The sequence below is a fragment of the Dama dama genome, chromosome 23 (genome assembly GCF_033118175.1).
Source record: "Dama dama isolate Ldn47 chromosome 23, ASM3311817v1, whole genome shotgun sequence".
Classification (NCBI taxonomy): Eukaryota; Metazoa; Chordata; class Mammalia; order Artiodactyla; family Cervidae; genus Dama; species Dama dama.
The window spans coordinates 29,297,327-29,321,852 of NC_083703.1; the positions used below are offsets into that span (position 1 = coordinate 29,297,327).

Below are 24,526 nucleotides of genomic sequence, written 5' to 3' on the forward strand. Positions count from 1 at the left end.
GGGCCCACTTTGAGCTCTACGTCCTTAGCTAAGGATTTCTCCTTCTCAGAATGCCTCTCCAGACCAGCCTGGCCAGCTGCAGCATTTATAGGCTGTGTCGTTTGGCATTTGGTACCCTCTGTCCATGTATAATGTGGTGGAAGGCATGTGAGCTATGGAGCCAGACTCCCTGGGTTGACACCCTGCCTCTATCCGGCTTGCTTTCTGTAACCTGGAGCAGGTTACGGTGCTTCTTCTGTGCTTTTTTCCCAAGTAGGACAAGAATACTAGTACCTACTTCTGAGGGTTATAGCAAGGACCCAATCAGATAACAGTCCGAGTGTTTAGAACAGTGACTGTGCATAGCAAACACTTAATACACATTAAGTTCCTTATTTCTTCTCCCCAGCTGTGCTAGAAGTTCTTTTCAGGGCAAGTAGACCCTGTATGACTTTTTCCTATACCCCAGGCCCCAAAACAAAGTAACACATAGTAAGTTATGAACACCGTTATAAGACACTGCCCCAATACTGATGCTACTCAGCAAATGTGAGATGGATCACTTTCATGTAATAGGAACTTGTGAGGTTTGGATTCTTTCCAATATCCCTGGGCCTTGGGAAAAGGAAGGGAATTTGGTATTACAACATGATAGGACAACAGGCCCGGAGAGAACAAGAACACAGACACGCAGACACACACAGACACACACACAAGGATGTGTCCAAGATATCTTTGCCTTGGCAGAATTCCCTACAGAACACAGGCTTAGAATCTGTCTAGTCCTTACCCTCAGTCTCTTAGGTCATTCAATCTCCATCTTTATTTTGTCAGTCATCCACATTTTCTGCATCTGACCCACTGTAGCACTCATTTGGGGAAATTGTTTTCAGCGTCTCTCTGCTACCACCTGTCCTGCACCAACGGATTCCTGCTCTGTAGAGACTGGGTCTCCGGATCATGAGACCCTTCATCACCAGACCCTGAAAAATGCTGCCAACACTCCTGTCATCACCTGACCACCACCTGGACTTAGGTCGTTTTCAGCTTGCCGACTGCATAGTAACTGCGGCACATGGGGGGCGCTCTTGGCTACATGGGAGGCTGCTTCACGCAGATTACAGGACCAGGCGAACGATGCATCAGTCCTCTTGGGTTATCACTGGCTGCAGGAGCAGAGACAGCCACCCCCCAACAAGCCCCACCCTCTGACGGGGCATGAATCTTACTCCGGAGGTCTTGAGCTGAGAACTTTCTGGGAGGCACCTTGGCCTGAACGCCCAGAAGCCATGTGTGTGGGAAGCTGGTGCCAACAGCTCCCCTGCCCTAAGCCATGGCCAGGGCAGCAACAGCACATCACGTTCCCATTTACTCCCCCAGAGACCCTGCCCTCCGCCTGTCTTTCCAAGGCTTCCTTCCTGTTCTCAGTCTGCTTTTGGACCTGTTGAAAGTGATTTATCCTTAAGCATTAGGTCTGTTTTCAGGGAATTTTGCTGCTGCTTCTGGGCTGCCTATAACTCTAGGACTAGCAGACAAAGAGAGGAAAAATCACAGTGCACCCCCCCACCCCAACCTGAGAACCTTCCTCAAAGGGCTTGCTGCATTCCAAAATGGGACCCTATTGTTCAGCGCTGGACTTGGGGAAGCACTGATTCTGACAAGACTGCTCCCTGGGGTACAATATAAGGTGGAGAGAAAAAGACTTGCATTTCTTTCATATCCACCCACCACTGCGAATACCCTAAAGTTACAGCTCACGGAATGAGACCATTCAGCACAACTCTTTAGACTGTAGGTTCCCTCTGCTGCTGACAGTCCAACCAAAAACAGTCTCAGAAACTGACAAGCCACCCCTCAGACTCTTCTCTGGCAAAAACTTCCTAAAAGGACTCAGGCTCACTTTAATTTGGTAATTGTTCCAAAGCGCTACAAATCTTTCCTAAAGTGCCCCGGCTTGTAAAGACAACTCCACATATACGGGCAAGTAACACATGTAGTCAGATGAGATGATCATGGCATTGCTCTTTACACACACACACTGCATTTATCAACACATAGAACAAAAACAAAGCTCTACTGTCTTATTTGAACTCTATTCTCCCAATAAACCACCTTCTTCCCCCTAAATTATTAATAACGCGAACAGTGACAGCACAAAAACAGTAATGTAAGTAATATGTCAGCAGGGCACGTGCTCCCAGGAGGAAAAAACATTTCTAGCTTACCTGCGTGGGTCATGAACTTCCACAGAAAACTTCTTCTCTCTGAAATACAGGTTTTCCAACTGTCTCCATTGGAATATCTGGACAGAAAACAATGCAGTTGAAGTTCAAGTGTGAGAAGCTCAGGGCTGCAGTCTTCCGTCTGCGGCTGAACTTACAGCTGGCAGTTTCCTTATCAGAGCTGAACCCGTGCAGTTGTTTGCACCTCCTATGCCTCTTGCTTCACACACACACACACACACACACACACACACACACACACACACACACACACACACACACACGCACAGCTCTCCAGCTCAAAACCCCGGCAACGTGGGTGTGGATTTTCCTGCAGGCTTCTCAACAGGAACAAAACAAGTTCTTTTCAAGTGGTTCCCCAGCTCTGCTGGGCCTTTGTTGAATTCTCCAAGATAGTTCCCGGCTCTGCAGTTTTCCCTCCAAGGCGAGGGGGAGGAGAAGGAGTGGAGGGCGGGCTGGCGGAGGGAGGGAGGGAGGGAGCCGGCGCTCTCAGGAGGGAGCAGTAGCCATCTGCCTACAGCGCTGGTCTGGCTTCCTCCCTGCAGTGCTCCAGTGGTAAGGCGCTTGCATTCCCAGCCTCCCCTCGGGACTCCACTTCCCGCCCACTAATGTGTCAGCAGCCGACTTGCCCTGGTGATCTGGGGCGGCTGGGGAAGCTTTCCCTCCAAGGGTAGGGGCTGCTCCGACCCTATTTGGGGGCAGGCGACTCCAGATAACAACAGAAGCCTGACAAGCCCAGCTTCTTTCTTCAGCACAAAGAAAATCAGGGCTAGTGGGATGCTGCAGCCAGGGGCTTGTGGCCACTGGGGCGTCGGAGAGTGAAATTAGGGCCGTTCTGAAGAGTGGGAGCTAAACAGAGTTCCTGGCACTGCCCAAAGGCCCTGAAGGCCCTGGTGGACATTTTTCCTTAGCTGAGCGAGTCTGATCACTAAGATGTTTGGGAGTAATTAGAGTGGCAACACTGCTCTGCGAGGTGGTTCTTGCATTGGATGAAAAAGAAAGTTATTTAAACTCTGAGGGAAATGTCAAAAGAAGTTCAACTTATGCCCATAACATTCATATTTGTATCTGATGCAATATTGTAGTCCCTTCAATAGAATTTGAGTTTGTTTAGCCAAAAGAAGGGCCAAACAGATCTTCACCCTGCAAGTGGCTGATTTCTTCCCCTGGTCCTCCCTTGCATAGCCCACTGAGTTAAGGCAGATGCTTTTCAGGGTCTTGTCTTAGACCCAGAATCCTCTCACCTGATGCCCCTGACACTTTCTGATCTGTTCACATTCTTTCCTGTAAGAGGACAATTTCTGTGTCCCATCAATCCTCCTTGCCAGGCCCAAGACACAGGCCTGGCCAAAGGACTCCGCCTTGTTGTCAAACTGGGCCAGAATAAAACTGTTTCCGGCAAGGCTGCCTTCTTCTCACAACCTGCTCTGCAGAATCTTAAAACGATTCTGTCTGCCTAATGGGGAGGAGGACATGGATTTTCTCTGATTTCAGAGCCATCTCTTCTGTTTACAGCTCAGAGTACATTTTGCTCTGAAGTCCAAGGAAAATTGTACTTCCTTTTTTTCCTTTTAGGTCAGTTCCAAGGAAAGCAAGTCCTACAGGAGCTCAGACAGCCTTCTGTCCGATCACAGATGAAAAGCCATCTGTGTAGTCGATGACTCGAGTCCCAGATCTGAGCCTTAAGCTCCTAACTGATTGCTCTGCTAAATTCCGTAGTGAAATACACAGAGTTCCTCTCTGATTCCCCACTGATAGGTATTTACCGAGGTTCCACCTGAACTTGGCCACAGACACACAAGCACCAGAACTAACAGCTCCCTGACCTTGTAACCTGGAGGTAGGTAGTACATAGAACAAAGTGGCCAGGCAGATGCTCTGGAGTCCGGCTACATTTGTTTGAATCCTGAGCCCCTTACATCCAAACAGTGTGACATCAGGTAAGTGACTGCATCTCCTTTAGCCTCAGTTTTCCCATCTGTAAAATGGCAATAACACTTCTAAGGCAGAAGCAACACAGACCCTTGGCACCGTACTGGTACAAAGTAAACGCTCAGTGAACTCAGGTCTCAGTGCAATTCTAGTTGCTCTTACGTCTCCCAAATCCTGGCAAATGAGGTAGATTAACTCCAGAACAACCAAAATTATTAAGCTTTTTTTCCCCTTTTTTTTAACTTCTAGCCCTGTCATTGGGGTTTAAGAAAATAAAAGTCCCAGAAATCTGAAGTGTATGGATTTAGTACCCTGCCTACCCCCCATCCCCTTTTCTCCAAAGAGAGGGGTGGGTAGGAGATGGCTGATCCCTGAGGGGGACTTGCAGCATGTGCGTGGCACCCACCTGGCCAGGTAAGGTGGAGCCTCGGCCAGGACCTGTTTCTCGGGTGTGTGACCCGAGGGCCCTGTGCTTGGTCTAACATTCTGCTGTCTCCATCTCAAAATTCTCAATAAGCTTGATAAATAGACTCTGAATTTTTATTTGTCTTGGGCCCTGCAGATTATGCCACTGGTCCTCACTGATGCTCATGCCTCAGGCACTGTCTTTGGGGGACAACATATGAGGGAAGATGCATCTGATGGGCAGACCTCCTGGGCTTTATCCTCTTGGCATTGGTGCGCTGGTGAGTACCTCACATGGGCCTCGGGTCGGGAGCTCCCTCCTTCCTGGTGAAAACTCCCAAAGCCCAACACTCAGGGGCTGCGTTCCCTGGCAATTTCTCCCTCCCTGGCTTTTTACAAAACAGAACTTACGCCGGGTGTTCCCCGAAAGTACTCCCCATGCCCCTGGAGTGGAGAGCCTCGTGTCTGCCAAGGACCAGAACACAACCTTGTATCTGCTGTGGCCCTTCTGCCTACTGATGGTGCACTGCAGACTCCTGCCTTGGCACGGAACCCTGATGGCCCAGCTTCCAGCATCTGTAGGCATTTCCAACAGGAGCAGAATAGTGGCTTTGCCCCGTTTGCTCTAGGCAGGGTTTTTTCCTTATTTTTTTTCTTCTTTTTTGTAAATGAAAACACTGGGAAGGGAGAGTAGGAGGGTAGTTTTCCAGGCCAGGAAGGTCCCAGGAACCCCAGAGGAGGTGTTCATGAGGGAACAATGGTCTCATCTTTTCCTCCCACACCTGGGGGGACACTGAGTGCTTGGAAACAGGCAGGGGGATGAAGGCAGCTGGACGCCCCACGCACCAACGTGGCCTCTTGTGCTCGAGGGCCCCTGTGCCCACCGTTCTAAGGCTGTGCCTACTAAACCCTCCCTCTGAGGCTGGTAGAGTCGAACAACAAGCAGATAAACAGCAGACATTCGGCTTGGCTCCCCTTTGTGAACAGGGTACACTAGGCTCTGAGGCGCTGGTTTGGGGGCAGCCCTCGATCATCCGTGTCACTTCAAAAGAACCCCTTTACTCACTGCAGCTATCATAACCCAGACACCAGCTAAAGACACCAACATGTCTTGGGACTCCACATAAAGAACTCATTGGACGCACAAAGATGGTTATGGCTGGGCTAGATCCCTTAGGAGTTTGGCTACTTCCTATGGCCAATTCTGCCCAAGGAGCTACCTAAAATCTCAGACACAGGTCTATCAGTAATCAAAGGACTTATTAATTAATACCTATGAAAAAGGCCTAATGCACTTCATTGGGGCATCTTTGAAAAGCAGACGCCTCTTCTTTGATCTTTTAGCATCAACCACCCCCCGCCACGAAGATCAAGTGGGAAACTTTCTTCTTGGGGAAAATGAGGCCCAGAGAAATGAGGGGAAAATGCCTAAGGCCACACAGCAAGTCAGTGAAGGAACCAGAAATAGGAGTCAAGGGCACCTGGCCCATTACTCTAACCTCTAACTATGTTCCTTTCCCTACGGGGTCCACCAATTATTGGGAGCAGCTCTTACTCACTAATGGATGGTTAACTTTACGAGTGGAATGATTTTTTTTTTTTTTTTTTTTTTTTTACAAACGAGCAGCTAGGTAGGAAGTATAAGCCACATCTTTTCCATCCTATACAGAGGCTTTTCTCTCCTTTACAGGCTGTAAATGATAACACTTACTACTCCTTTCTCGCCTTAGAGTTCTGGCTTCCTCTGGTTTTCTACACAGAGATGCTTCAGTATCAGTCCTGGATGCTTCCATCCAGGACTAACAAGTAACAATCATGATTAAGAACAGACTAAATAATTTGGCCTTGCCCGGAAAACAAAAGAGAAGAGAAACCTTCCAGAAGTGGTCTTATGGAGACCGTGCCTGTTGCCATGATTGGAACCACGGCTGGTCGTGGATGTGGATTTGTGGCTTCTGACCCAGATGTGCAGTTCCCAAGCAAACATGGGTCCTCCAGTTCCCCTTGCTGGGGCTCAATGTGATGTGTAAAAGAGGAGACGGAAAATGTTTACGCACAGAAAGCAGACAGGAGTGGCTAATAAACACAGCCTCTGTGCCCTGAGTGCAGCAGAGCACACTAAAACGCTTAACAAGCCGGACCAGGTTCCTGGATCCCATTAGCTGGTCTGCCTGACTGCCACATCCTGTGTACGCTGGAGGTCAGGGCTGGGGAGGACTCCTGTCCTGTCCTTTTGGAGTGGGTAAAGGAGCAGAGGGGATGGGCCCAAGGGCCTTGACTCCGAGACTTCCTCCGTAGCCACTGTTTACTGGGCGCCAGCACAGCATGTGGGGTGATGGGTGAGCTCTCGAAATGAGACGGAAATAAAGGCTTGAGAGGAAGCCAGCTCTAGTGGCTCTGATTCTGGAGCAGGACTTGGGGGGTGGGGGCTTGACTTCCTCCTGTCCTTGAGGTTGAGTCACCGAGGCTCTTAATGACCTCTCTCTGAGTAACTTCCTGCTGCTTCTAGAGGGGCCATTATACTGCGTCCCAGGGGCCATCTGGCCAGCCCCCGCCTCCCACAGATAAAGCAAGCCCAGGGCGGAGAAGTTAAGGGACTGGCAGAGGTTAAATGAGTAACCAATGTCAGGCCCACTCTCGTGGGCTCTTCCTAACACACCAGGAGGACCTGGTAATGAGTGAGAACAGTTGTTTCCAGCCGATGGTTAAGTAAGCCATTGCTCCTCCAAAGGTTCTTGGCTGCCTGCTTTGCAAACACCAGCAAGGAGTTCTCTTGTATTATAAGAAGAATGAGAATCAGGCCAGGAATAACTTTGGAGCTCAGGATGAAAAATACCAAAAAAAACCCACTTCCTGATTTCATTTTTGCTCTGTTCACCCTCTAGAAGTTGTCACTGTCATCTCCAGGTATATTTATACCTTCAGCAAATAAACATGAGCTGACACACACTGAGACGGATACAGCACAAAAGAAGTCACTCAACCCCAACCGGATGGACTTGAATTAAAATAGGAGAACAACACAGAAAACCCCAAAGCCTGCACACTCAGAAGCTTTTACAGGAGTGCCCTGATGAGGCTCCCCTGTCATTCAGGAACTAATTCTATGAACAACAGAAGCAGGGCTGTTTTTAATGGGTTAACACTCTGTGTTGGAGGTTTTCATATCAGCTGCATGGGTATTCAATATATTGGGCTGATCAGAAACTTTGTTTGGGTTTTTCCACACCATCTTCCGGAAAAATCCAAAGGAACTTTTGGCCAAGCCAGTATTTTATGCTCAGAGAAGACCGAAACAAGGCCCTGGGGATTTAGGTAACATCCAATCCCCATTCCTCTTTCGAACATTCAAGTCGTGGTGTCTACTTTGCACAAACCTATGCTAAGAGGGCAGAGAAAAGACATGCCTCACATGTGTCTCTCTCTGTCTAAGGTGCTTTTTGGGAGGATGTGACATACATAAAGCAGACTGTATCCACGGCATACGAACTACCTTCAAGATGGAGTTTAAAACCTCCTAGAGTTTCTGTATCAGGCTTCTGTTCTAGGGAGGGGCTTCCCTGGTGGTCCAGTGGTAAAGAATCTGCCTGCCAATGCAGGGGACACGGGTTTGATCCCTGGTCTGGGAAGATTCCACATGTTACAGAGCAACTAAGCCTGTGCGCCCAGAGCCTGTGTTTTACAACAGGAAAAACCACCACAAAGAGAAGCCCACGTATTGCAACAAAGAGTAGCCCCTGCGTGCTGAAACTAGAGAAAGTCTGTGTGCAGCAATGAAGAGCCAGTGCAACCAAAATAAATAGTATTAAAAAAAAAACTCCATGGAGGCACCGCACCAATTTATGAAATATGTCTTGTACTTTTGTCTCGGAATCAATATTTATGACCGTTGCTGAGACTCCCTGGTTTTGGTTCATCATTTTTAGGGATGAGAGCTCTGACTTGGAAGTCAGGAGGCCTCAGTGCCAGTCCTGACTCTGTAAGTCCCTCTTTATCTTGGCTTCCTTTTCTGCCTTCCCTTACCAAAGGAGGGGCATGTGTGTGGGCCTTCTGCATCCAAAGCATGGAGTGAAGGTCAGCCTATAAATCCTTGAAATGCCACCTGACTACTCTTTGGAATTTAAAAATAAAGTCACTTGTTTTAAACATCTCCTATTTATGGGAAGCAGTACAGTTGACCCTGGATATCCTCAGGGGCTTCGTTCCAGGACCTTCCTTAGATACTAAAATCTGAGGATGCTCAAGTCCATTATATAAAATGGAGTGGTATTTTCATAAACCCCAGGCACATCCTCTGTACACTGTAAATCATCCCCAAGTTATTTACAATAACCTAATATAAATGCTATGTAACTAGTTGCTGGCATGCAGCAAATTCAGGTTTTGCTTTTTGGAACTTTCTGGAGTTTAAAAATTATTTCTGAATATTTTCAATCTTGCAGTTGGTTGAATCCACAGATGTGGGACTCGCAGGTAAGGGAACTAACTGTTTCACTGACTAAAAGCACGGTTTTCAAAGTTGCACTGTCTATAACTTACTGGCTGTTTATCCTTGGCAATAAAATTTCTTTGTTTTTCTTTTATCATCTTTGAAATAAGACTACCAACAACATCAGTTTTGTTTTCATAGCAATGCTGTATCAATGAACTAATACATACTAAGTGCTGCAAATGGAGCTAGGTATGTAGTTAGCACTTAAATATCAGCCATTATATTCTCTTTCTGCCATCACTCACATGACAGTATTACTCTTCATGTAAAAAATAAAGTTCTCATTACTTTGAACACATAGCCCAAAGTACAGGTTTGTGAAATTCTTTTTTAAAAGATGGTTAATATGGTGCCATGGGCATTTTAAAAAATGTTTTTTGTTCATTGAATTTTTCACCACACAAAGATAAGTCTAACCCAGGTTCTCCTGCATCCGCTTGAGTTGGTTTTGATGTATTCTCTTTAGGTTCTTTGCTTCCAGTTTTTATCCAGTCAGTTCCTTGGTCCACCACAATTTTGACCAGAGTCAGTTTTGACCATTTGCCTGCTGACATTTTTTGGGGGTATCACACACCTTGTGGGATCTTAGCTCCCCAACCAGGAATCGGACCCGTGTGCCCCCTGCAGTGAAAGCGTGGAGTCCTAACTACTGGACCACCAGGGAATCCTGCCTGCTATGACTTCTAATCTCACAACATTTACCCTGAGAGGAAGCAGCCTCCTATGATACAGCTCAGGAGTATTCACATGGAATGGGCCAGACTGGAGTCCAAACCATGGCCTCCAAGACAAGCAAACTCTGTCTCCACGTTACTAGCTCAGAGAGTGGTTGTGAGGGTGTCCTTAGGACCAGTGCTGACAGAGGGCTCCCTGGCCTCCATTTTCTCCCGAGAGGGCCAGATACCCAGCCAAGAAAACAATAGCTAATTTTTCTGCACCGCTGGACCTAATGGAATCAAGATGTTCCTCTGGCTGACTCCTCAGTGTCAGACTACAGGAGCTCTCAACTGATTTGGTTAATTCAGTGATAGACGTCTGGAGCACCAGGCCCTGACCCTTTAACAGACGGCCTCTTTTTAACCCATCAAAAACCTTTTAGCTTCCTTTGGCTTCAGAGTCGTTACTAGGGGCAGAGAGAAGGAAAGAAGATCCACAGATACTTAAGAGGTCCATGGAGAAAACAGGCCATTTCATTTGTCCCCACTGGATGCAATTTCCTTTTATTTCTCTCCTTGGGGGGCATCTATCTGTATCATTTTCTTGTGTGTATTTTGGCTTTTTCTCAGGGAAAGACCTGACCATAAAGCTTTGGCAAATGTAAAAACTTTCAAGAGAAGCTGAAAGCATTTTTTCCTTCCTTATCCTTGGCCTCCTGATGGAATTTCTTCCTTCCTCCATGTGCCTCTGGGGGATGGATGTGGGTTAGTGTCCGAAGGGAGAAACTGGCCAGGGGTTTCTGGCCAGGTAATTCATGTTACCCGAGTCGAGCTTTGTTTTTTTCCAGCAGTGAGCATAGGGGCTCACTTTGGTGTGGCTTCACTTCTCTGCACGCCAGGCTTTTCTTTAAAAAAAAAAAAAACAAAACACTTCAAGGCTTTGGACTTCCCTGGTGGTCCAGTGGCTGAGACTCTGCGCTCCCGAAGCAAGGGGCCCGGGTTCAATTCCTCATTAAGGAACTAGATCCCACATGCCACAATTAAGACTCAGAGCAGTCAAATAACTAAATAAATATTTTTTAAAAAACCATTCAACATCTGCTATGACTTCTGTGAATGGGATGCGTCAAAGATGGAATTGGCCTGCAAAGTAGTAAGTCCATCTTGGGTGGGGAATTTTGATGGGAACCACTTGCAATGGTAAAGATCTTTTCTTGGATGGCTATTAAGGGTTTTTTTTTTTTTTTTTTTTTTTTTTTTAAACTCCTTTGGAGGACAGACTTTGGGTAACTCTGTATTTAAAAAAATTTTTTGGGGGTACAGTTGGCAGTTAAGAGTTCTCTTATGCCTGGAAGCCCTGCCCAGGGGTGTTGTGTCACAGTGAGATCTGATTTCCCTGATGGGGTCAACCTGAATCCTTGGGAGATGGGGTAGAATAGAGGATAGGATGACAACCAGCTCTACATAAATAAAAGTAGACACTCATAATTAAAAACCTGGATAATCAAGCTTAAAAAAAAAAAAAAAGAAATGACAATACTCTAGTGTTATCTGTAAAACAAAGTTTAACAATGTTAATCAACCAGCAAGGCCTCTTTGGGAATAATCACTTAAGAGCAGCTGGCATGCACTTTAAACCAGCCAGTGCTTCAAGGGCTGGCCCATCCTTCTGGGGAGGGGAAGTCCTGGCAGACCCTGGTTTCTGTAGGGTGCAGATGCAGGTGTGGGCTCCAGGCTCTCCTGGTTGGAAAGTGTCCTAGGGAGCACGGGGGCCGGGCAGGCCTGGGGCCAGGGCAGGCCTGGGACGGCTGGCTCAGACTGCTGCTGAGAACACTCGGCGGTCCTGCCGGCTGTTCTGTGATGGTGGCGCAGCCAGGAAGGGTGGGGAGGCTGGGGCTGAACCGCCATCTCTGCCGCTGGTGCCTTGGCTGACTTTGGCGATTTCCCTCTCTCTCTCTCTGGTCTCTCTTACTAAGCAAGCAGTTCTGTATCTGCTCCACAGCTTAGCCTTCCCAGAAAGAAGAGACGAGGGGATGTTTTAAGGAGATGTGGTAAGGATTCCAATTCTAGAATTTCTCTCTTTCCAGAAGGGCTCTGCCCTTGTTCCCGTTTCCCTAGAGGAATCCTGAAGTGGGCAGGTCAGTGTGTGAACTGTGAATTTGGGAGAGGAGCCATGAGAGCAGAGGAGGAAACGGGCACTTCTCTGCAACCTTCCCTAAACCACGTTTTTTCATGAGGGCTGTTCCCACTCCCCAGACATCCCAGCCCTCAACTGGGCTGGTTCTCCTTGATATTCATTCATCACCCTCTGTCAAGCCAGTTCTCATCCTGTGTCATAAAATGTCTTTTTTTACTCAAATGTCTTTTCTACTAGACTCTAGGCTTGTTGAAGGTATTTTCCTGGCACATAGCACAGTGCTTCAGGGCATATTAGGCACTCAGTAATTGTTAAGTGAATAAGTGAATGAATGAAGAACACTAGATGGTAAGTTATTATGGCAGCCAGAGTTCAGAGAAGTTAAATCACTTTCTCCAAGTCACACAGATCATAAATGGTGGAAGTTTGTATTTGACCCCTATCTGCTCAAAATTCAGGTAACCTCCATGCCATGAGGAACCACCAGACCCTGAATCTGCACATCTTGTTAGTATATTTCTAAACCACATGGGAAATGGCAATGAGGAAGTGGCAGGGGGTGCCAGCCTGGGAACTGCAACCCAAGAAGTACAGCTCTTCCTTCTTCTGGTAGCTCTGTCTGAATTCAAGTCTGTTCCAAAGCGAGTGGGTCTCCAGGAGCTCAGAAACTCAAGCTGGAATCCTCTTGAATCCAGACCTGGAGTGACCCCTCACAACCCATTCTGGCTAGATCGGTGGAAGGTTCTTTGCTAGGCATGACCTGGAGCAGGCTGAACCCTCCAGTAGAGGCCCCCAGCCCTATCTCCAGGCTTGGCCAATGAGCCCCCAGGTGCAGGAGTGAGAGCTTGACAATGTTCAGGCTGTGCTAGGGTTTAGTATGAAATAGGTTCACACCTCAGGAAGATCAACCCAGGATTCCCCTCTGAATCATGCTCATTAAGAAGGAAAAAACCTCACAGAGCTTCGTAAGTATTGTGGGGTTCAGCAGAAACAAGCTGAGATCTGAGACAAGGCAAAAGGTACTGGATCTGACAAGCAGGGTTTCTCAGCCTGACATTTCCTGCTTCTAAGCAAGAAAAGGCATCCAGCTGAATGATTCAGTGGCCTGCCATCCTCCAGAGATTCCCTTTTGACATCTAGTAACTAGTAGCAATTTGGATCCTTTTTGCTCCAAGAGACAAAAAATAAAATCAAGAGACAGTCTAGAGCAGGAGTCCCCAATCTCTGGAATATAATGCCTGACGACCTGAGGTGGAGTTGATGCAATAATAACAGAAACAAAGTGCACAATAAATATAATGCTCTTGAATCATCCTCATAGCATCCCCCACCTCACCCCAGTGCATAGAAAAAGTGTCTTCCATGAAACTGTTCCCTGGTGCCAAAAAGTCTGGGGACCGCTGCTCTAGATGGACTGGTAGGGAAATGTTATGCTTTTTGTTTTTCCATCAACAAGTCTAAGCTGTTAAAAGCTCTCCTGCCTCCCTCCCTTTCCTTACAGATGTCTGATCTTTTCCTCCAACCCTTCCTTATAGAAGCTATGCTATTTATCCTTCTATCTCTGAGACCACAATACACATATATATGGAGGTGGCTCACAACATCCTAGGAGATAGCAGAGATATTCCACTCTGCCTGCCTCTTTTCATTTAACCACTATCTTCTACCTTGGGTCAGGCACTGTGATACCAGTGGGCATGCAGTAAAGAAAACACCAACAGTCCCCGCACATTTCTGTGAGGTAGGAAAATAAATCAGAGAACTGTACGGAGGACATTAGAGGGTAGCAGGTTTGAGGACAAGCATCAGGGGTAGGACAGGGGTTGTCACTGTTTATAAAGCAGTCGGGGAAGGCATTGCTGCAGTGACAGCTGAGTGGCTATCAGAAGGAAACTGGGGCAAAGCTGTACCCCGTTATCAGGGACACTATAAGGATGAGGACCCAAGGCACCATTTGTGTATATGTGTTTGCTGTGTGAGAGCAGAAAATGCTGAAGTAAACAGAGAATGATGGAAACTTACTCAGCCATGAGAAGGAATGAAGTTCTGATTCATGCTACAACAGGGATGAACCTTGACCACATTATTCTAAGTGAAAGAAGCCAAGCATGAAAGGCCACAGATTCTGGTTCCATTTATACAACATGTCTGGCACAGGCAAGGCCAGAGAGACAGAAAAGTAGGTTTCTGGGTGACTAGGGCTTGGGGGGTTGTGGAGAAATGGGGGTAACCAGGAGCTTCTTAGGCCTTTCCACTGCTCTGACTGCTAAATCCTACTCTTCATGAACCATAAAACCGAAGATGCTCTTTGGTGAAATTACTTACTTAAAAGGAGACATCAGTCCAGGATAAGGCCTCCTAATCCCAGGACTGCCCCTTTTCCACAGGCAGCTTCTGACTCCCCCTGCTTTGATGGTCCTTCTGTAGGGCTTTCCTCTCGTGTCTGCTGGGGTGGGCTCTGCAGATGACAACTGATCTCCACCAGCCTGATTGCTTTGTGCTATCGTAACTGAGGTATCTCTGGGGGTGTTCTCAGACACTACCATGTAAGAAATCTGGCCAGGGACATGTTTCTCAACCCCCACAGCTCCAAGCATCAGCTCCATGATGTGGTTAAAGATATACACCTGTGCACGGCCACAGAGAGGCCATTCCCTCAGCTGTATCTCCTGATCCTTGCTACAGGCAGGGCTAGAAGCTGGTTTATGGTCCAGGGAGGCCTGGAGAGATGGGCACCTAGAAGCCCTCTGATTCTTTGACCTCTTGATAAAAGGTTAGAACAGAAATACTCATCATGAGGAGGCTGGGTCCACTCAGGGGGTGGGGGTAACCCACAAGCCACATTTGGTGATGCTAGTGGATAAAGAACCTGCCTGCCAATGCAGGTAGACGTTAAGAAACACAGGTTTGATTCCTGGGTCAGGAGTATCCCCTGAAGGAGGGCAAGTCAACCCACTTCAGTATTCTTGCCTGGAGAATCCCACGGACAGAGGAGCCTGGTAGGCTACAGTTCATGGAGTCACAGAGTCGGACATGACTGAAGCAACTTGGCATGCATGCACACTTTCTAGAATGAGTCTCAGGATTGGTGAGGAATCTTTCAAAAACCCATGCAGCATCAGAAACACCTGTCACAAATGCCGGAAAGACATGTGTGCTGGGATGGTCTCTGGGTTCACTGGCCAGGGCTCTCTGGGGTTGCCCCAGGTCTTAGCACAGTTGGTCAGGAGTAATGATATTGGTAGGTGATGACACCACTGCACAAACAGAGTTGCAGGATCCGACAGCGATGTACTAGCCAAGACTTTATGATAATCCATCTCAGAGGAGTCTGGCGGGCTACAAGTCCATGGGGTCGCAATGAGTCAGACATGACTGAGCAACACACATACACATACCATCCCTCCCACTCTCCCACCGTTGCCCGGAGAACTTGACGGGTGTCTTCTAAAGTTAAGGGCTGAAGCTGAGATTGCCACCCGACCCCTGCTCACATCTAAACAAGGAGGAGAGGGCTGCTAGCTGCCATCAGAGGAGGTATGGAGAGATGGAGGTTGCCCAGTTGGGACGAGATTTAATGTTACATCAAGTTGGGGGCTTTGGTTGTTATCAAGGATTGGGCACTCTAATTTTTTTTGTTTTCAGTTTAAACTTTTTATTTTGTATTGGGGTACAGCCAATTAACAAACAATGTTGTGATAGCTTCAGGTGAACATACTCTTCACCTAGTGGTCCAGTGGTTTACATATTGTTCATCTGAAATTATCAGGGAACCACCCATACATATACCTGTATACATTCTCCCTCAACCTCCCCTCCTATCCAGGCTGCTACATAACACTAAGCAGGGTTCCATATGCTATATAGTAGGTCCTTGTTGGTTATTCATTTTAAGTATAGCAGTGTGTACATGTCCTTCCCAAACTCCCTATCTCATTTCTTAATAAAATTAACTTTGCTATTTAAAGTGACTCTTTATTACCTGGGAGATCAGAAGAGTCATGAGCTGCTTGCCTTTCCATCTAGGGAAGAATACTTTTAAAAGAACAGTGGAAGATAGAAGAAATGTCTTTTGAGTCCCAGGTCATCGATATTCTTGTTAGCCTGACCAAGTCTTTGGTTTTTAAGCGAGAGAAACCCAACCAGTTCCTAAGTCACTACTGGTTCAGGGCTCCCTTTGGAGTGGGTGGGGCTACTGGAGGTGCCTCTACCAAAGACAGAGATCCAACAACAGCCTTTGGTTTTCATTATCGTCTTCAGATTACACCCAAGGTCTATGGGGTGCCCTGGGTAGCAGGAGTCTGTTTCTGCCAGTTATCTAGAAGTTCGGCAGTCTCAAGGGGGCTACTGGCCTGTATGGCTGGGTGTTTATTTGGATGTTATAAATACAGATAGTTCAGTTGGTAAAGAATCTGCCCGCAATGCAGGAGACCCCAGATTGATTCCTGGGTCAGGAAGATCCAGTGGAGAAGGGATAGGCTACCCACTCCAGTATTCCTGGGCTTCTCTTGTGGCTCAGGTGGTAAAGAATCTGCCTGCAATGTGGGAGACCTGGGTTCAATCTCCTGGGGGTTGGGAAGATCCCCTGGAGAAGGGAAAGGCTACCCACTCCAGTATTCTGGCCTGGAGATTTCTATGGACTGTACAGTCCATGGGGTTGCAAAGAGTTGGACATGACTGAGCGACATTCACTATAAATACAGAGTGTTGAGTCTGACCCCTACTCCCCTCTCTCCCCACTATCAATGTGGCTGTGTATATAGTGATCCTAGGGCTTGACACGTGCTGCTGCTTAATAAGAAGATGACACTCGGCCATGGGTGGCAGATGAGCTCCGGAAGACCTCACACCCCACATGAGGGACAGATGCTCAGCTGGGCCGGGGGCAGGGTGGGAAACTATTTCTGGTCATCTGCTTGGATCTAGCTGGGGTTTCAGTGAATCTGGACAATAGTCAGAGACAGACAGGCATTTACCCACTTAGAAACTGGCGTTCTCTCTCTCTCTACCACTTCCTTCTGAGAAAATGTTTTCCATTTTTCCTTTCACGAAGGACTAACTCCTGGCTTTACAGCAAGCTTGCCCCTAGCTTCATCCCTCTCCCCCATTTCTTGTTTCCTGCTTCTCTCGACCTCAAGATTACCCATCATCTGCAGCAGCTGCCTTCCCATCCCTGGGAAACTGAGGCCCAGGGATGTGACTGAGCTTGGAGACCTGGATCTATAAATGAGGGGTCTTGACCACCAGATTGGACATCTTGCCATCAGAAATAACAGTAGGAGGTGGGAGCAGGAACAGAATACCCAAAGGGTGATGCCAGGCCTGGAGAGTTACCCTGGTAACCAGATAGCACTTGGGTGAGTTCTTCACAGTTAAAGGTACCACCTCTAAGAGGTACCTCCAAGCAGGTCAACCCATGAGAGATTTGGATCTTCTTCTCCTAAAGGAAGAATTGTATTGGGACCTCCCTGAATTGCATTGGTCCAGTGGTGACTTCACCTGCCAACACAGGGGACACAGCAAGTTCCCACACTTAGATGCAAGGCAGCCAAGCCTGTGAACCACAACTACTGAGCCTGTGCTCCACAAGAGAAGCCACCTCAATGGGAAGCCTGTGCACTGCAACTGGAATAGACACCTGACTGCCACAACCAGAGAAAGCCTGCATGCAGCAACAAAGACCCAGTGTAGCCAAAAACAAAAACAAAAAGTTTTTAAGAGAAGAATCGCATTTCTGTCCTCCTGTACCTTTCCAGAGAAATGACTCACATTATAGCTCTTGAAGATTACCCACCTGGATGGGCGCATGCTTTTATTTTCTGCTCATAGACAGCATGTTCAAAAGGGACAGTTTGACATTAGCACGAGTATTATGGAGACAGTTCCAACAAGAAAATAAGTTGGTGAGGGGGAGGGTTTAACTCAGGACCAGGCTTTGAAATGGCCTCCAGAGGAACCTGTGGGAACCAAGGGACCCTGGGTTCTCAGATCCAGTGACCAAGAAAAAAATCAATCATCTTAACAAAGAGACGCTGTTTGCTCTTCATGGTGATTCTGCCTCTTGTGTTCCGCATAAAAGAGACTTTAACAATATTTGCTATGTCAAGGGCAATAGCACTTTTATTGTGGGGAACAGCATTTTTATTGAGATGTAAACATATTCAAGTTGAAGGTAACTGAACTATTGCTCATGTTTTAGAGCCTCCATTTCACAGACATAAAAACATAGGCACAGAGAAGTTAAATAAGCTGTTTATCACAACTCTGAATCCCTTGGAAGTGAGTTAATAGTCCTCAAATTACTCCTTGGTTGAGATTTTAAGATTTGTTTTGGGCCTTTACGTGGACATGGAGGCCACTGGCTTATACAACCTCTTTTTAAAACTGTTATAGGAAGGAATTTGACTTTAACTTAGATGACACTATCTTAACAACAAAGCTGAACAACAGAAAGCTTGTTACCCGTCTGTAGAGAAGTCATCCTCAAACTCTACAGCCTGTCTCCAAATCTTCCTGAGGGCTTGTGAAAACCCACACTGCCACGTCCCAGCCTCTGAATTTCAGAGTCAGGCGGGTACCTGGAATATGTGGTCCTCATGTGTTCCCAGGGCACGTAGCAGATCTGCTGGTTCAAGGGCCACACCTGAGGAACCACTGCAGTAAAAGCGACTGCACTGACCAGCACCTCCTTCAGGACTGCAGGATTTATCACCTCTGCACACCCTCAGCTGCGCAGAGCCAATCTTGCCCAGGGTCACGACTCCACCCTGATGGGTCACCTGTACCTAATGATTGGTTGATGCTGAGCTAAGGTGATGGGTCTGCAGGTTGCAGTTCCTCAGGTTTGCCTGAGGTTAAATCACAGATCCGGTTCCCCCTCTGCTGGGTCCTGTCTGCTTCCCTTTGTTCTTTGGTGTTAATTCCAGACCGTTTCCCAGTACATCTCCTGTGAGAGAATCCACCTCCAACTCTGCTTCTCAAGGGAGGTGCAACACTTGGAGTAGAGTCACTTAAACATCACCTCTTCAGTGAGACCACTCCTGACCATTCCATACCATCCCCCTCTTCCATACTGATTGATTGTCTGTGTCGAATTCACTACTCTGAGACACTTTACGTTAAGAGACCTAATGCTTTGACCATCTTCTCTAGACTCTAAGCTCTATGAGGGCAGGGAGCCATCTTTTTTGCTTACTGTATCATCTTCAGGGATTGGCTCAGGATAAGCAATTGGTATTTCTGCCTCGGGGACCATTTTACTAAAAGATTTCATATTCAACACTTTCTACTGGAGTTCCGAAGCTCCAGCTCAGCACATTCAGGGGACTGAAATTCTTGGATGAGAGGAGAGACTGGGATTCCTGTTCCAAAGGGAGAGAACTCAGCTATGCTTAATGCACACGCTTTGAGAAGAGGATGTCTTCTCAGGTGGTACAGTGGTAAAGAATCTGCCTGCCAATACAGGAGATACAGGAGACTCGGGTTCGATCCCTGGGTCGGGAAGATACCCTGCAGGAGAAAGCAACCCAATCCAGTATTCTTGCCTGGAAAATTCCATGAACAGAGGAGCCTGGGGGGCTATAGTTCATGGGGTTGCAAAGAGTCAGATACGACTATGCACATACACGTATGCACTACTGATGCTTTGAGAAGAGCATCTCAATCTTCCTAGAATACAACTGCTTTTTTCCTTTCCTGGGGAGTTATTTAAAGATGGCAGATGCTGGTGACTCTCTGCCCCCACTTCCTCCATGCACCCCAGCATCCCTCCAGCAGGCCCACTCCTCAGCTTTGAGGCCGGCTCCCCTTGGTGACCTGTGGCCAGGGCCTGTCACCCACAGGCACTGAACACTTCCTGGTCCACTCAGTGCTAAGTGAGATCTGAAGGAGGCAACAAAGGAGCCCTTTGATCAGATACTGAAAAAGCAAAGGCTGCAAAATGCTTGGAATGCTGAACATACTCTGTGGAGCTCTTCCTCCCCGGGGAGCCCAGGGTGCAGTCTCCCAGGGGAATACAGATAACGGGATGAGGGAGGCACCCGCCCAGGGCCTGCCAAGGCAGAGAGCTCAGCGGCCCAAGGATGAGTCAAGTGCGTCCAAACAGAAGCTGAAAAATAAGTCGGCAAAGCACTTAAAGGCGTGCTTATCGCGTTGAATAATTCAGCAGGCTGGCTGACTGTGAGCTGGGAGCTGGCTCACAGTTGATGGAATATTTCCTGTAAATATTATTTTCTCTTCCTGTCTCATCGTTTCATCTAGTTCAAAAATCCTTACTAATCTGGGGCAGTGACAAGCAATGCATCAGTTCTCTGAGCTAATGCTCCTGATTCCGAAATGCTCGGAGGAACCATAGAAAGCTGCATTGGCTGCTCTGGGGGGAAGGGGTAGACCATTTACTCTGGTTCCTTCTCCTAATGTCTCAGAGGGGAGCCCTCTAGGCTCCTAACTGAGCATCTAAGTGAACATAAGAGTGCCCCTAATTGCACATCAAATAAATAAGTAAATGCTGTCTGCTGAATACGTAACAAGGAGCAGCACTGTCATCCTCCCCCCACGGAGAGATTTCATTAAATATGGGCTGGTGAGTGGGCTGCAGCTATCAGTGATGATTTGCAGATATTGAATATTCTTTCTAAGGTTTCTTTGGAGTCAAGTGTTTCACACTGTTCTTTTTTTAAATGCATATAGCGCCTGATAAAGCCTGATGGACGGATCTTTATTCTGACTCTTCCTGGCGCCCCACTCAGAAAGTGTTTTCTGTTGTAAATGATAATGTTTTCTGATGATTCAATGGCTGGGCTCTCCACAGGACCGGGGAGTGCAGACTATAGCCAGAGGACAGAGCACACAGCTCAGCTTGGTGCTGGTGGGAACTGATTCTTGAGTGCGGGAGAAGTGAATCACCTGAAACCTTTGGTCCCGGTGCTCCCAAGAAGAGGCAGATTGTCCCAGAGATCAGAGCTTTCAGAATTTTTCAGGCTCTGATCTAAGGAGTGCAAGGTCCTCCTCTAAAAGAGGGAGCCCTTTGTTACTGACTTCACCCAGCCTTATTTATCTCTGCCCCATGTGATCCTGGTTCCATGGGAGTTAATAAACAGTGTTTTTTCAGTATAGATCATTTAATTTTCATTCAAATGTTCGCAGCGAAGTAGAAACACTCTCGCTTGTACCAACACAGCTGCCTGAGACTGACATGCCAGCTGATTTGTGGCGTGTCCCCACTGACGGTCACTGTATGTAGTGGCATTTACTCTTGTTTGATGCCTGTGCATCTTTCCTTGGCCATAAATATAACCCAAGATGAAGCTTGATATTTTACTTCAAGTGTCCAAGTGCGCTTGAACTGACAAGTTCAACTGATAATGTTTCATGAGTCCCTGAAGTCAACCAGACAGTTGTTGTTTAGTCGCTAAGTCATGTCCGTCTCTTTGAGACCCCATGGACTGTAGTCCCCCAGGCTTCTCTGTCCATGGGATTCTCCAGGCAAGAATATTGCAGTGGGTTGCCATGCCCTCCTCCAGGGGATCTGCCCGATTCAGGGATCAAACCTGTGTCTCCTGCATTGGCAGATGGATTCGTCACCACTGAGCCACCAGGGAAGCTCAACAGGACGGGTACCTGGTGGAATGAAGGACCTCTCACCTGTGAAAAGTTCCATTTCTACACATGTAGACATGTGCTCTGGAGAAGGAAGTGGTAACCCACTCCAGTGTTCTTGCCTGGAGAATCCCAGGGACGGGGGAGCCTGGTGGGCTGCCGTCTATGGGGTCGCACAGAGTCGGATACGACAGAAGCGACGCAGCAGAAGCAGCAGCAGCATGCGCTCAAAGGGAATGTGGCACCCAGGAGAAAGAAGGGGAAATGATCTATGCAGCTGCAACATTTTTTCTTTTTTCACCAACGTAATCCTCTCTGCACTTCTGAGACCACTACTAAACCCAGACATTTAGACATGAAAATACTGCCACTCTTGTTCTCTGAAACCTCCCTCATTGACAGTGCCTAAAATGATCACCCCACAATCATGGTAAAGAAGAGAGGCATGTTTGGCATTGTATGAACAAGCGTGCAGGAGTGGGGAAGCAGGCTGAGTGAGAGGGAAAACATCAGTGGGTGAAGGAGAGAAACAACAGGATTCAATGAGAGTTGATGGCGGGGGGATATTTAATGACTTATAAACAATTCTACAACCTATCCTCAGACACTGTTTGGGATTCCATCTGTTCATTTTAAAAGAACTCATCTTGGGACTTCCCTGGTGGTCCAGTGGCTAAGACTCAGCCCACAATTCAGGGGGCCTGGATTTGATCCCTGGTCAGGGAACTAGATCCCACATGCCACAAATAAGACCCCATGAAGCCAAAAAAAAAAAAAAAAGTCATCTATGTAAGCAAGGGCCACTATTCTAGTATAGATGGGAGCCTGGGTTATTTTGTTTTTAGTCCTATGTGTCGGCTTTTTAGGCATTTGGGGGGCTATTCTTGCGCACATCATTCTGAAATAGTTCTGAGCTTCTGAATATACTCAAGAGCCAAAACACCCTCTTGGGACATCTACACGTGCCTTGCTATTCCTGACACGTGTGCCCTGAGGGCAAAGAAGCTATTTTTTTCCCCTAACATCAGCAGCTTGCATTTTGGGCTGTGCTCTGCGAGGCCAGATGCCCATCTGTTTAGAAGATCCAGGTAATAGATAGGGGCGAGTGATTGGGAGGGGCCTAGAATGCTCTCCCTGCTCCACCGACGAGGGACCCCGAGCTTTACTCCATCTCCCCCAAAGCCCCCAGGGCTTCAGAGTAAGGATTAAGCCATTTAGGGAAGACTGCAACCAAAGTGGCAAACTAGTAGCCCCAACCCCCAGAGAAGCTGGAACAGCTGTGGTGCTGTCCACTTTGGGACAGTCATTAGCTACCTGCTTCTTCTCGGGGCCCCTACGGAGGCACCTGAGTGCATTCTCACAGGAGACTACTGAGGGCCTGTTTCTGGCTGTGTGCATGATCTGCTGATGCTACTGCAGCCAAGGACGCCAAGAGATGCCTCCAGCTCCTCTGAAGGCAAAGGTGCGGCTCACCCTGGTCCTGCCCCTACTTGAAAGCTGACTCCCACTGTCTCGGTGCCATAGGGCCTAGCTGCTGTAACTGGGTCAGAGTGTCAGGAAGACTCCTGCCTGGGCTGGAGGGGCAACTGTTGCTACAAAAGGGCTTTCAGGTGCCCAGAACTGGGTGCCACTCCCCATTTCCTGAGCGCTGCAGGGGTCTCAGGTGGCGAGCTCTGCCTGGCCCCCTTTGCCAGGGTGCGATTGCTGCCTGGAGGGCCATCCTTCATTCAGAGCCGGCCTGAACTTGAGCCCTGTGGCCAGCTCCCCAGGTGCAGAGGATGTGTGGCTGATCCTCCTTGAGTCTGAGTTCAGAAAGGACGAACTGCTGGCCTCTGGGGTGATCCTCAACTCTGGCCACCAAGGCAGAATTGACTGTGAGGCTTTCTAGACATTCAGCGGCTGGGTCAGAGATGAGAGAGGGGGGGATCAGGGGAGACTGGGGCCTCTCTCCATTCGGACAGTTTCATGTGAGTTTCCCATCTTTAGCTGAAGACAGATTTGGGGCACGCATATGTAAATGTGCACCAGTGGTCTCTATCACATGCCTGCGTCTCTTTAGATTCACAGGTCTGGAGCCAGGGAGTACGCTCTGTGCATTCAGAAGCTCTCAGGTGCCTTACATGGAAGAAAAGAAAGTGAAAGTGAAGTTGCTCAGTCGTGTCCCACTCTTTGCGATCCCATGGACTGTAGCCTACCAGGTTCCTCCGTCCATGGAATTTTCTAGGCAAGAATACCGGAGTGGGTTGCCATTGCCTTCTCCAGGGGATCTTTCCAGCCCAGGGATCGAACCCAGGTCTCCCACACTGCAGGCAGATGCTTTACCATCTGAGCCACCAGGGAAGCCCTACATGGAAGAGAGATGGCCTTTTTATGATGGTGAGGTGCTGGCTGTGAGCAAAAGGGACAGGCGCCCTGCCTCGTGTTCCCTGCAGCTGGGACCGCTTCTCTACAGCTCAGGCTAAGTCTTTAGGGCCCACGGCAGGTCTCAGTAGAGGTGGATACCCCTTGGGCTAATAAAATTTCTGCTCTCTTCTCCTCATGGGCTTTTCAAAAGCCCATTCTTAATTTTGTATTCCAATTGCACATTCACTTCCTAAAGAGGGCTCCCCAAGTTATAGCAAGGTCAGGGTGTCCCAGTCCCCAGCCTGCCCTTCAGCCTCACAGGGAATGTCACAATGGGGAACTGAAATTCATTTACGGCTACTGTAATTTTTTCTGTGTGCTGAGTACATCTCCCGCTCCTCTCTCTGTTCAGTTATGATTTGGAAATTGATACTGTTGAGCTCCAACTGAAAACCCACTGCCTATCTGCCAAGGCTACCTAAATGCCCCATCAGCCTAAGACATGGTGTGTCCTAAACTGCTCTTCTCTCTCCTTCTCTCATATCCCAGGATCTGGTTGATCAAGAAGCCTGGGAGTTGTTCTAGGTTCTCCTCCTTCTCTGACTGCCATCCTCTCACCCCTTGCCATTGATCAGTCACATTACCTTCTAAACATCCCTCTTCCAATTCCCCTTCTCCATCCCCAGCACAGACAGCCACCCCCAAGCCCCCACCAGCTCACACCTACATTAGTGTAATGATG

The 24,526-nt window shown here is 47.9% G+C and overlaps 1 protein-coding gene across 6 annotated transcripts in view; it reads right to left on the reverse strand.

Annotated features, from left to right (window-relative positions):
* Positions 1 to 24,526, reverse strand: part of FRMD4A (FERM domain containing 4A) — a 666,577-nt gene that overhangs the window by 67,130 nt on the left and 574,921 nt on the right. For all 6 annotated transcript variants that reach the window (XM_061126256.1, XM_061126255.1, XM_061126254.1 and 3 more), the window contains exon 12: positions 2,205 to 2,281. In XM_061126256.1, coding sequence (XP_060982239.1) covers positions 2,205 to 2,281 — 77 coding nt within the window. The remainder of the gene's footprint in view (positions 1 to 2,204; positions 2,282 to 24,526) is intronic.